This window comes from Mixophyes fleayi, chromosome 2, assembly GCF_038048845.1.
Source record: "Mixophyes fleayi isolate aMixFle1 chromosome 2, aMixFle1.hap1, whole genome shotgun sequence".
NCBI classification, from domain to species: Eukaryota; Metazoa; Chordata; class Amphibia; order Anura; family Limnodynastidae; genus Mixophyes; species Mixophyes fleayi.
In genome coordinates this window covers 320,927,824-320,942,176 of record NC_134403.1, presented here as the reverse complement: position 1 = coordinate 320,942,176, position 14,353 = coordinate 320,927,824, and the positions used below count along the sequence as shown (strand labels likewise).

The 14,353-nt window shown below is 35.7% G+C and overlaps 1 protein-coding gene across 1 annotated transcript in view; it reads left to right on the top strand.

Annotated features, from left to right (window-relative positions):
- Window positions 1-12,474, top strand: part of COL26A1 (collagen type XXVI alpha 1 chain) — a 374,834-nt gene extending 362,360 nt beyond the window's left edge. Inside the window, exons 9-15 of the mRNA XM_075196742.1 lie at window positions 474-566; window positions 1,693-1,745; window positions 3,268-3,330; window positions 3,699-3,743; window positions 5,301-5,345; window positions 6,147-6,231; window positions 7,069-12,474. Coding sequence (XP_075052843.1) covers window positions 474-566; window positions 1,693-1,745; window positions 3,268-3,330; window positions 3,699-3,743; window positions 5,301-5,345; window positions 6,147-6,231; window positions 7,069-7,223 — 539 coding nt within the window. The 3' untranslated portion in view covers window positions 7,224-12,474. The remainder of the gene's footprint in view (window positions 1-473; window positions 567-1,692; window positions 1,746-3,267; window positions 3,331-3,698; window positions 3,744-5,300; window positions 5,346-6,146; window positions 6,232-7,068) is intronic.
- The last annotated feature ends 1,879 nt before the right edge of the window (window positions 12,475-14,353 follow it).

The window sequence follows — 14,353 nt, the reverse complement described above, 5'->3', positions numbered from 1 at the left end:
AAAGACGTATATCAAATAATAATCAGCAGTTATGCAGGAGTCAAAAATGAAGACAGACAAAGGAACAGACAAGGGCAAAAAAACCTGTGAAATATTTTCACTGCTCTGCATTGGGCCACAAAAATACGGATTTGTTGCAAGCAAAATTTGGCATTAGGTGTTCCTACCCCCAAACCATCCATACAGCAGAATGATAACACCATTGACGTCTCTGCTCTAATCATACCTTGAAATCTAAATTTGCAAATATAGTATGGAACGTTGAAGTAGAGTTTGTATTACTGGGACTTTGCCTCTCAGAGAAACAGCAAGTTCTGCACTGAAATTCTATTCACACAACATTTTGCTATGATTTCATTCACCTCTTTTCTCAACCTATACTCAATGATTTCTCCATTACGTTTTTATATGGTTTGTACTAATGTTAAATCTTCTACTTATACTTTTATGTTTCATTATATTTTCTCTTACAGATGGAGAACCACATTTAGTATCTACCATTACAGACACAGTAATGTCTGGATTTCCTGGACCCCGTGGCCCTGCTGGCCCTATTGGACCTCCTGGTAAAATAACATAATAACCAACATAGCATGGTTTGCATGCTTAGCCTCCGTAATTAACCATTTTATTTTTTACTGCTGGACATACAAACAGAAAAAATATACTTTTGTGTAAATATGACATATATTTATAGAAATATTCAAAACACATTAACAATGTATTGTTGGTGTTGTGTCATAATGTCTAAACAATAGTTTGTGGTGTAGTACAGTTAATATACAAATTAATTAATGGTATATTTAAATAGGAACTGGTTCAAGGGTATCCCAATTACAAATTAAAGTGCAGGAGCACACTTTAAGCACTACGAGCATGTAAAGCACAATAGGAAATGTATAATGAACTTTGCAACATATAATATCTGGAATAAAAATGAGATTTTTGTTCACATTTTGATCCAATTTTACATGATTATCTACTGTTACAAGGTGACCTCATTAATATGGTTGCCGACACCAATAGTCAATTTCTGCAAGATCTTAGGATGTACTAACTATTCTAAGCTGTTTACGGTCAGAGCCGGATTAACAATAGGGCTAAAAGGGCTACAGCCCAGGGGCCTCGGAAGGCTGGGGGGCCCACCAGCATTGATCGGGTCGGGTACGTCCCCGCCCCCGGCTCCGACACACCTGCTCAAGGAAAATGGCAGGCAGCTAACAGCAAATGTTATGCTGTTAGCTGCCTGCTGTCATTGTAGTACTTATGCGGCGCGCAGTAATCTTACTGATGAGATCTTGTGAGAGTGGGACTATGAGTCATAGTCTCACTCTCACGAGATCTCCTCAGTAAGGAGATTACTGCGCGCCGCGTGAGTGCTACAGGGAGTGGAACAACGGAAGGAGGTAAGCTCACGAGCGGTGGGGGGAGCCCTCATGGCTGGGGGGCCTCATGGGGGGGGGGCTTCACAGTACCCTTAGCCCGGGGGCCTCCCTTCCCTTAATCCGGCCCTGCTTACGGTTAGGAGTTTCTGTGGACTTATAGCTGTGAACAGATAAAAGGCCTGAGTTAGTTATTCTATAATATTGTTATTGGATGAAAAACAGAAACATTGAATAGTACATTTAATGTCAAACTTTAAAATGCAACTTATATGAAGACATGCTGTTAATAAGTGGTGTTCTAATTTAGGACTTCCAGGACCAAAAGGACCAGCTGGCCCAATGGGTCTTTCAGGAACTCAGGTGGGTGTATGTAAAAAAAGATAGGATACATTAACTCCTTATAAATCCCAATTCTAGAGACAGAAATATTAAACAATTTGCTGTCTATTCAGACTTGATATATTGTAACTCCAAACATTATTTTGGAATTAAAAAACACATTTAGTTAAGAAAACACAGTTGATTTGAAATTCTTGTTGTGTTTAACAATTCTTACATGTACAATTATAAAACGTTGGTAGGAAACCAGTGTGCTTAAATCCAGTAAGTCCCTTGCCTCACTGTACTGGGGTCATGAGCTCAATTCCCAACCATGGCCTTATCTGTGTGGAGTTTGTATGTTCTCCCCATGTTTGTGTGGGATTCCTCCGGGTGCTCCGGTTTCCTCCCACACTCCAATACATACTAGTAGGTTAAATGGCTGCTATCAAATTGATCCTAGTCTCTCTGTGTTATTAAAGTAATTCTATCGTTTTCAAACAAGCATTGCATAAACGATTGTATTGTGTTTCCAAAGCACAAAGTAATTTATTTTAGCAGATGCAATAATTTAACAATTCAATACATGATTATAATACAGTACAGCCAATACCAAAAGATACATACATACCGCGCTCGCTGCGCTCCCACTGGCACCAGCGAACAGTAATTCACTCCAGAATACTGTGGTCAGAGTAGATTGAAGCCAGTGGGAGTACAGCTATATTATATACACTCAGTGTTACAAAGAGAACAATGCAGATGACGTGGCTTGCTTCTATAGGTCCAGACTTCAGATGGGTCCAGTGTAAACAGGTCATAGGCTAGTTCAAACAACCCCTTCTAAGGCTGAGGGTAAACATTTCAGATGATTCTCCCGCCCAGAAACCAGTTTAAGCCAGTCTATTTACACATTACAGTCAGTATAACTTTAAGTATTTATTCCCTAACATCACTAACTAGAGTATGCAATGTGCGATCTCTTCGCAAAAGAACCGGACAACTGCTGATGAATAGGGGATTAAAATGATACCAGACATGACACATTTCCTATAACCTGAACCTTAAATAACACTAAAGTGTACTTATAATCATAATATATAAACTAATAATAAAGTAAATACTATCTGCTCATAAATCACTGTGGATTGGAATCATTATAAATATGAAATATATAAATAACTATATGTTGTAGTGCGAGTGTGTGTGTGCGTATTTTACCGTGCGATCGCAGTATGTCACGTGTAGCGTGGCATACTGGGTGCAATCGCACGATAAAACAATATTTACCAATATACTTTCGTTCATCCAATTATACGACTTCCACAGTGTGTATGTCTATGTTAAGGAATTTGAACTGTAAGTTCCAATGGGGCAGCGGTTAATGTGAGTGAGTTCTCTGTACTACAACTCCAACAACCAGCCACCAAACTCTCAGAGGCGGACCCCCGACTCCACGTTCTCTGAGACGTTCAAAGTAGATGTTCAGGAGGTTTTCGGAATTAGTGGTGATATATAAATAGCTGATGATACGTTCTAATTTGTTTTTAAACTAACTTTACAGGGTAAGCCAGGACTACCCGGCCAAACAGGAGTAAACGGTCAGAAAGGTGACCAAGGAGATAAAGTGAGTGCATTATATTCCTTAAACTGTGTTGTAACCAATTGTTTCTTTTTTTCAATGTTTCTGATTCTTGTGTTATACTCTAATAACTTGGTTTATGATTTGCACTGGTCACTTTTCTCAAAATGTCATAACAAAACACTTAATTTTTTGTTATTTTTATTTTTAGTAGTCATTTGTTATAATATGCCAACTAATTTAAAGGTTATCATACATAATCATACAAAAAATAAGATAATATATCGATAAATAACTTATTATATTTCCTGTAGACTATAGTATACACATTGTAGCACTTAAGAAAAACTGTTGCATTCAATAAATGCCTATGTTTTCTGTTATAATATTTTACCTTCTGTTAATGTCACCAGGGTGAACAAGGTCTACCAGGAGTGCAAGGCCTTAGGGGTCCACCTGTAAGTACGAAACCAGTTTGTGAATCTTGCTCAAATTGTTTTATTTTTTACTTAAAGGGACATTGTCATGAAAACAATTTGGTACATTTAGGAAAACTGGCACAAAGGAAAGAGGTGTTTGCCCATAGCAAACTGTGAAACAAAATTCATATAATATTGAATTAATATTAATTGTTTCCAATTACCTTTTATAAAGGCACGTAACTATAAGTTTCTGAACAAGAAAGCAAAACTCATAATTGTCAATAAGTAAAGAGTGGTGCCAGACTGCAAAGGATAGCGCCTACTATCACAAAAAGAATAGTAAAGGGCATGATGTGGAGAATAATATACCAACTGCTGTTAATTATAAAGATATAAAAAGCCATTGAGGCCAAGTGCCTAGATCCACCCAACCTTGCTCACATTATATTAAAGCCATGCACCGTTTTGGGTCTGCAAATCAGGATAGCCCTGCCAAAATACAGACTGTTGGAAGGTGTGCCCTCTCTGGGCACATGCACACCCACAAGCATGGGATTCCAAGGTAAGCACAGGACAGGAGCTTTTATGGGTAAGAGAGAGAAATGAACTACTAGCCGGACACTGCAGCCCTTTTCGGGCCTGTCTGGGCAGGGAGGCTGGGGTGATAAAAAAAGATCAGGCCTGGAATGGAAATTCTTCTACCTTAATGGCCCCATTATACTGTAAGGTTCACTAAAACCTCATTTACACTTTTGCAAAGTGCGCATTTCTTGTTTGCAGTGGCTTCCCAAGAGCATACAGTAGACATGTATCTTCAAGTGGGTTGGTTGGACCACATAGTTACACCAGTGCTAAAGCAAAACATTTTGCAGTGTACATGCAGTGTGCTTAGTAAATGAGGACCTGTAATGGGACATATGACTAGGAGGAGCCTCCCTTGTCAGAAAAAGCTGTCACTTAGAGGAACTGGTTCCATGTTTATCTGTCACACAGCATATCAGATAACTAATTAATATTCACCAAGGAGCACAAACAGATATAATGTGATATGTAACAGGTCCATGCACACCATCATTTTGGATACTTAAAACTTATAAAGTGTACCATTATCACAGTGGAGGCAGCCATTTTGGACCAATATTCATTAGAATGCAGCATTCAGTATCAATTCACTAGGAAGTTGGTAGGGAGACATATGGCACTTTTGTCAAATTGGAGAGAAGTAACAAAATGCCCAGTTGCATTCACAAATAATTCATCTGATAACTGTCCACAGTGGATGGAATGCACAGTCCTTTTTAAAGTAGCTGTCAATCATACATGCTAACGTCTTTCAATGGAGTATGTGGCAGTAGAATAACCTCATTTATATTTGGGAGATTTCCATAGGACACTGTGTAGAACACATAGCGTATTTGAGGTCTTCTTCAGACATATCATTACTTTCTTTCCTTAATTATTTTTGTTGTATACAGCACTGTAGAACTTTGTGATGCTGCCAGTGAGTCTTGGTTGCCCTTAAATTAAAAAAAGAAACTTAAACCCTCTGATGTAAGCAAGTTTGATATATCATATTGATGTTTTTATCACTAGGGTGAACCTGGTATGAAAGGAGAAGAGGGAGATAAAGGAGAAGAAGTAAGACACTTATTTCATTACTGCTAAAGTTCACCATAATACAGACCAGTAAAATTGTCCGGTATAAAATATAAATTCTATGCATTGCAAATAGTGCACATTTTGTTTTCTTTAAAGACATGATTCAGAGCCTCCCGACCTGTAATGGACATGCAGGATCTCTTCTTTTAACCTCACCACCTCTATAGTTACACTATGGTGTTGCTGTGTAGTTATATGTGAGCAGTGTGATCGTTCATCTCATTGTAGTACATATGATAAAAATGTGAGTTATTGGAATGTGGGTCATTGCAAGGGTAAATGTAAATGTTCTTCATCCATATGGGTAACTAGAATAATATGTTTAAACTGAATGTTTGAACTGATTTATTTAAATTTAGGGAAATGCTCTCCAATTTGGTCATAATTCATTTGACTATTACCAGCTCTTAAGGACTGATTATATTTTCATTTCTTTGAATTGTCCACTGGGAAAGCTTAGACATCCACATGTAGCACCATTAGTTTGCAGAGACACAGGGATATGACAGAAGCAAGAATGATGGATTACAGGAGGAAAAATTGTGGCTCTGTCAGACTGATATCTTTATTATTATCCTCATCATTATCACAATTATCATGAGCACTATATTGTTCTTACTTACCTGGACCTGTTAGTGATTCAAATAAACATCTTAGAATCAGAATATCACGTTGGAAGCGATTCTCACTCTTGAAGTTGCTGTGTTGTCCTGTGTTTCTCTTCTATTGCAAACTTACTCTCCAGACCATGATTTACTAACACGGGAATTTCTCTTACAGGGAGATTCTGTCCAGCAACTTAAAGAAGCTCTGAAGATTTTAGCAGAGAGAGTTTTAATTTTGGAGCACATGATAGGAATACATGGCGAGTATAACATAGAATATATGAACACAAACAAGACTTAACATAATATTTTTTTCCCCCACTTTTTAATTCTACAAATTGAAATATACTGAAGGATATTTACTCTCATAGATTACAGGATACTTTCATAGCTAAAGCTCCTGCAAGTGTTCTAACAAAAGATTCCGGCACCCATTCCCAGCACTGCCACTATCCTCGATCCTCTGGACAGTGGACTCTGTGGTAGTGAGCACGGATAAGGAGCTCCCACGACTCTGCCTTTGTTAAACTCCTTTAAGTTAATTTACATAATTATTTTAGTTATTTTAATTAAAGTATTTAATTTACCAAATTTTTTTCTCACAAAAAAACTTATTTGGTCAGACACTTTCACATTTCAATTTGCTCGAATGTCGTAGGTTGCTTTTACTTTGAAATTTATAGACTGTTATGTATGTTACATTACTGTGAATCAGGGGCAGAATAGTCATTGCTGGGCCCCATAGTGATGTCTGTGTAGGGGCCCAGTTATAACGCTGTAGCTTCTCGGGCTCACCGCTCTGCTCTTTTCAGCGCAGAGAAGGGGTCTCTTCTAAGGATGTGCAAAGCACCTCTCAGAAGAGGACACTGCTCTGCTCTTTTAAGAGCAGAGAGGGGGCATCGCGAGGGCTGCAGAGGTCTGGGGGATGTGCAGGTCTCGGATGGAGGTGGAGACCCCCAGGCTCCCGTAGTGGCCGCTCCAACGGCACCCATGCTAGTTCCACCACTGCTGTGAATCTAATCTAATCTAAGTCTATTTAAATCTTTCAAAGCAACATACTGTATTTTTCCTAACTTGCACATTTCCTCTTTTTCCAGATACAATTGCATTTGTGGAGCCGGGCTCTGGCCAGGACATATTGGCCTCTATTACCACTAAACACATAAGACAGAAACGTGAACAGCAAAGGAGATTTCAGATGTTTGATATCTTTACATCACTGCTGGATGACAGTGAATCACGTCAGAACTGATAGCACGGACCTCATTGTCTTATTGTGAAATCCGAAATCTCCAGCCCACAGATTAAAGCCAAAATATTTCTTTACTGCAAAAAGATGAATTGCAAGAGCTTTAAAAAAATGTTATGGCATATCAGAACCAGAAATTATAATGGGAGCCAGATACTTTAATTTACTGCAAGTTTTTTAATTATAGTTTGAATCAATGTTCCTTTTGCAAATCAAGTCTTCTTGAAAATGTTATTTTTGTATGAGACCTATTTCTTGTGCAGATTTTTACCGAATGAGTCAAATATATGAATACCCACCAACTTTGTTTTGTAATATATATGAATGTCTTGGTTATAATTTGTGTAAGACAATTTGTTCTTTTGAAGACCCAAAGTCCCAAGTCCCATGACAAGTGACCTTATAATACATATATATTTTTTATATTTATGCCATATGTCATCACAATGAGTACAATATGAACCCTGAACAGTTCCAGATGCAATTACTTCAACAAATCACTTATGAAATATAATTTTGTCATCTCTAAGGCACTAATTTGGAAACATTTTATGCAATTGCAAATGCAAAATAATTTACAATACGTCTCATTCCCCTATTTCAGGGAGTTCATCTGTTGTGTCCAAATTACAAATCATAGGTGGATAAATGTGCTAAAATCTTATGCAATCAGTAACACTAGAAACTCATTTTTCATAGTCATCCATGATCAAGGATTAATATTTTTACTAAATAAACAAGTTAAACATATTCAGCAACTTAACATGGTTTACACAATGCATAAAAGTAAAAATATTCTTCTGTTGTGGAAAATATAGTAATCAGCTATCTGAGTCTGTACTCACTAATCCTATTGATCCAGATACACCATCATTTCTCAATCTAGTTCCAATTTAAAGATTTCAAGTGACAAGAAATATAATGTATACCATATTTTTACAGTTAAGAAGACTTAGGGCTCAACTTATTAAACTGCGGGTTTGAAAAAGTTTGAGATGTTGCCTATAGCAACCATTCAGATTCTAGCTGTCATTTTGTAGAATGTACTAAATAAATAATAACTAAAATCTGATTGATTGATTGCTATAGGCAACATCTCCATTTTTTTCAAACCTGCAGTTTAGTAAATATACCCCATAGGTCCCTCTAATATTAAAAAAAATATATTATCTTGTTTAACAACCCAAGAAGTAGACTGTGTTGGCTGATTGAAATAACACTTATTAAAAGCAATTTAAAAATAATTTCCTTTTTATAACAAAAAAAATAATTACAAAAGCACAGTAACCTATAGCAATCAAATATTCGCTTTTTTTTCAGCCATAGATGAAAGCTAATAGTGGATTGGTTATTGCATGTTATGGCACATTTGCACTTTGCTAATAAATAACCTCCTTGATAATTCATTTATTCATTATGGTGATGTTAGTTTGATAGAAACTATACAAGGAGAGATACCAAACTTAATATTCACTGACCCATGTACCAGTGATTGCATTTAGTCCTTAGAACAAGAGGAAATCTACTATAATCTTTCGGTAAAAATAAAACATTGCCTGTTTTGTACCATGATATATAAAGGCTAAAAAGCATTTCAATTCTAAGTAATGACCAGTATAACCTGTTTTAGAGGAAAGAAAGCATTTCCCTTTCCCATATATAAATAAAAACATTAACGTTGCACATTAAAACATTAGAATAGATAACATTTAGTTTAATTCACTATGATTATTGCTAAATTAATCTGTCATCATATACTCAGTTTTACTCATCCCATGCATTTTCTCTTACGTCCAAAGCACCTAGTTTTATCAATATTGTTTTCCGTAGATAATATTTTACATAGTAAGTTATATAATGCTGCCATTTATAAATACATCTCATTATAACCTGACAATTTGTACAACAGAAATGCCGTTAATAATGCACTTACTACATAATTATGCATAATATCATATCATAACAACTATAGTCAATATATAATCAATTATCATTTGGTATAATGCTCTGACTTTAAGCAATACACTATTTGCTATATAACATGGACTATATTTTTGTTATTAAACAGCAATTCACTTACTAATCTGTCCAGCCTTGGACCATTGAGTGGCTGAGCCTCTATTAAAGGGGTTTTCCACCTTTGAACAAGTTAATTTAATATTTTATACATGCCATCCTGTACATTTTACTATATTGCTTTACAGTACAGGGGCCCCCCAAGGCTACCCCCTTCTGCCCGGGAGAGGGAAGCTACCTGGTTGATCCTGCCAGTAGCATATGCTTGTCTCAAAGATTAAGCCATGCATGTGTAAGTACACACAGCCAGTACAGTGAAACTGTGAATGGCTCATTAAATCAGTCCAGGGGATAAATGTATTAGCCTGCGGATTCGTCAAATCAGAGATTTTCTGCGATTTTTATGGCCATATTTATAACAGCAATTTTATTAAAGCCTTCAATAAAATTGCTGTTTTAGATATGGCCATCAAAATCGTCAAAAAGTATCCGTTGTTTAATACATTTACCCCCAGGGGGTTTCGGTGTTGTTTTTTTGTTTTAAACCAAAACTTTTAAATTATTCAGGTACAATTTTTATTTTGGGCTATGAAATGATTCAGCTCTTTGTTTTATATCCAAGACAAAAAATAAACAAAAAAGCCTGGATGATATAAATACCTCGGTTAATAACAGAGAAGGATTCGACAATGATTAAGCAGTATATTTAGTAAAGGTTACTTGAGGGCATTTACAAGCCAATTAAATAAAATTGTCTGAAAGTGGAAGTCTCTTTAAAAGATTATTTTTGTCTGTTTATTGTTTACTGGAAATACAATAAGAGTGGCTTTGAAGGTCACCACTATTTTTTACAGTTAAACCGATTTTGTAAAGCACCCTGTAGTTCCTGTAGGTTCCATATTCTTCATTAAAATACTGTATGTAATGTATAAATATTTTCAGCTATAGAGACAAAACACACTAAGCATTAGTCGGTTTGAAAAGATTCTAAGACTAAGCAATAAATATCGTCACTCGAATTGCTGCCTATGTTGGGGAAAGTTGTGCTTTATTTGTAGTGTAATAGGTAGGTATTTGATTTGAAATGTATTCCTATATCTTGTATGCAGAAATAAGGTAAAATATCTGGTGATCGTTCCATGTGAATTTGCAAGACCATCACCCAGAGTGAAGTTGCTCAATTCTCCTCAAGACTTGAGCGGGGTTTAATTAATTTCCTATAAATACATGACTGTAATAATTTCATAAAGTTACATTGTTAGCAATAAAGTAAACACCTTTCTTGTTTCTATTAATTAAGCTGAAATTGTGAAGTCACAGAATATATCATCAATGCAATGAGCTCATTCTCTTTTTAAAATGATTTGTTGATTTTAATGAAACAAAAACTTAAAATACTTATTAAGGGTAAGTTAAATACAAAAATGTAGATGGCATCTTGTTGCCATGTTAACTACAACAGGGAAAATTATAAAAAAAAAAACCGATGCACAGGTAACTGTACCAAAAGGTGCTGTAACTCAAAGAAACTAATATGACATTTTCTTTCATTTTCATTACTGTACTAAAAAATACCAACACCAGTTTTCAAAAATGTCTGATTTATATTATTATATTATATGTGTATCTAAATATTATAAACTTGTTATATGCAGAATGAGCATAAACAAGACCAATTAATTCATTTATCTCACACACACATCAATACAATTTTTTCAAGTAGTCTAAATTTTCAGAGCTGGATAATCATATTTTTCAACAATTCTTTCAATTACAATATCTTTTGTGTGCCACCTACATAGCGATAATTGTAATGTCTTATTGAATATAACCACTTGATGAGAAAAAAATGGTGTGTATTTAGGTAGCTACTTTGGTTAAATAAGGATGAATCTGAAAAAAATAAATAGAAAACTACCTACACAGTTTGAAAAAAATGTATCTAAAAAATGTAGTAATGTTTTTGTGATTTAGAAAAAAATTCCCTCTAAGATTAGTAATCTGGAATTGATCGTGCTAAAAATTGACCTTATTAAAATAACATTGTGGAGAACTGAACAGCAGATTCTCAATACAGTGATTTAATGATAGGTTCCCATTAGAATAAACATTTAACTCTTTCACTCACTGAACAGGCTACACTATAGCAACAAATCGTGATGATACCTCCTTTTAATATGTCCCTAAACATTGGAAATTCAAGCAACTATGACATTGTATAGGTAGTGTGGTATCTCTGAGCAAATGATGTGTAATAATAATCATATTTTTTTACTATTTTTATGTAATTGCATTTAATGAAAATATTGCATTATATAATGATGACATAATTGTCCAGGGACAGTATCTTATTGTTAACTCACTAATTAGCATTCATCGTATTTATATTCCTGTGTTCACTGTGGGTTACATTGTTTTTGTCTCTTTTAGTTATTACGTTTTTCAGTTACAGTTTATGATTCTTTGTGATATCATAGTCTATCCTAATGCTATTTTTCTCTTACCAAAGGCAGTTTGAAGCTCCCTATATTTGCTGCAAAGTTTTATGTATAACTATATAATTACAAACTATTATTCTGCAATTAGTTATATGCTGGGGTGATTTTTTTAGGGGTTCATACAGGGCTGTATCAGAATTTTCAAGATTAGATTTAATGGGCAACTTGAAATAACCTTGAACCAGTGTTTACTTTATATGTGGTAATCCTAATGTATAGCTATGTGTTGTTGTCCCTGATCATATTGTGGATATCAATACTGGTAGACTGTGTGTTGCCTGTAATGGTTCTCTAGGGTTATCAGTCTTCCGCAAAGATCCACAGACCCTACTGAATGCTGTCACTGCTTATAAATGTTTTATTCATGCACTTTGGGGTAGGTGACAATGGCAATTTTGTGGGAAAGTCTGAACTCACAATGTGTTTGAAGAAAGAAATCTACATAGATGAGTAATATCATGTTTGTTGATCAGAACAATAATTGTATTGATGATTGCCATTCATAAGACTTCCCAGCAAGAGAGCTTCATTCTTAACAAAACTGGTGTGCACAAGTAACTTAACCTCTGTATGTTATGTTTTCCTTGTATCCTATTTTCCGCAATTGCTTGAATTACAGTATTGTTTATATATAAACACTGTGGGATGTTTGATTTATTTTTTGTTTGTTGGGGAAGCCCACATGCAATCCACACATATGATGGACCTATTTTTTTATAATGCACTGAAAAATAAATGTACTGTAACTTACAACTTGTCTCTCTTGTTATTAAACATAACACTTTTTTGGTGAAACATCAACATAAGTGAGATCTGTTGCATTCTAAAATAAGTCTATCTAAAGCTTAATCAAAATTGCATTAAAGGGGTTGTCTACATTTGAACAAGCTCTGCTATTTCAAGACTCCCAGGGCCGGCACTACCATGAGGCAAACCTAGGCACAAATGATTGCCCAGGGCACCAATGGTGCCCTGGGCAATGAAGGAGTGAAATAATGTCACTCATCCAGTGATTTCAATGCCCCACACACATGATGCCGGCTGCAAACATGATAGAGAAGCAGCCAGAAGATGCACCCGTTACATATACTTACCCAACATCTTCATACCGCGTACTTCATACCAATATAATCCAATGAAAAAATGTAAAAATAAAACCCAGATGAGATGGATACAGTGCTCTTGAGGAATATTCGATGCGAACAGAATTAAGGTCCAGCTTCCAGCTAGATAAAAGCCGGGCAGCCAATCAGGACAAGGTAAGAGACAACTCCTGATCGGCTGCCCAGCTGGCTGTTAAATTACTCTAAACAAGAGTAAGAAAGGTAAAACACCTGGCATAGATGGTATCCACCCAGTAGTACTAAAGGAATTGAATTCATTAAGTGATGGAGCACTGTACTCCATTATAACTATGTTGGTGCTAAAATATTAGTATAATACAGAAGACGTTTCTAAGAACAGAACAAAATTGGATTCAAGATATAGATCTATGATTCTGACTTCTGTCACAGGTAAATTATTGAAGGGATTCTTGGGGATGGGAATCAGAATTAATATTATAGAAAATAATTTGATAAAACAGTATGTCAGCATGGTTGCATAAAGGATCGGTAAAGCCTAACAAACACAATTAGTTTTTAGGAAGTGGTAAGTTTTAAACTTGATCTGTGATGTGATATATTTGGATTTTGTGAAATCATTTGATTCTGTTCCACACAGCTGTCTGGAGCATAAGATGAGAGTACTAGGCTGTTACAGCAAGACTCACTTGAGCAGGCGTGACATGTAGGTGTGATAGGGTTATTTAAAGCAAAACCACCTGGTCTATCTAAACTCGACAAAAAAATTATATAACACACTTACTGAAAATACACTCACAACTTTAACTAATAATTTATTTTCAACCAAATAATTCCCTATATAAAGTTATGTAGCATTTATAAATAACCAAGTTTATCTAGCGCCTGAATCCTTTAAGAACTGCAAAATAGCTCTGCGTTACACAACAATGGCAGCCTCAAAGCAGCATTATTGGCTCAAGAACCAGTTAGACAGTGTAACAGTTGACCCAACCAAAGCAAAATTTTAGGGACACGGGGCCTGATTCATTAAGGATCTTAACTTGAGAAACGTCTTATTTCAGTCTCCTGGACAAAACCATGTTACAATGCATGGGGTGCAAATTAGTATTCTGTTTTGCACATAAGTTAAATACTGACTGTTTTTTCATGTAACACACAAATACTTGATAGCTTATTTGTTCACTGAAATTTAAAGTTGATATTTGATAACTCAGGAGAGAATATTTGATGACGGATCATGCTTCTGCCTTATAGAAGTCATAGGCACTTTCTCCACCAGCACTAACAGTTGTTATTCAGCTACCTTATGAATCAATTGTTCCTCAGCACCTCTTAGGGGCGTATTCAATTGTTCCTCCGGCCACCGGAAAAACGAGCGAGTTAAAACTATTACCGTTTATACGGTAATATTGCTCGTAAATACCATTCATACGGTAATTTACTCGCTGAATTGCAGCTCGCAATTTACTCGCTGAATTGCAGCTCGCAGCTCAGAGAGCTGCGAGCTGAAATTCAGCGAGTAATTACCGTATAA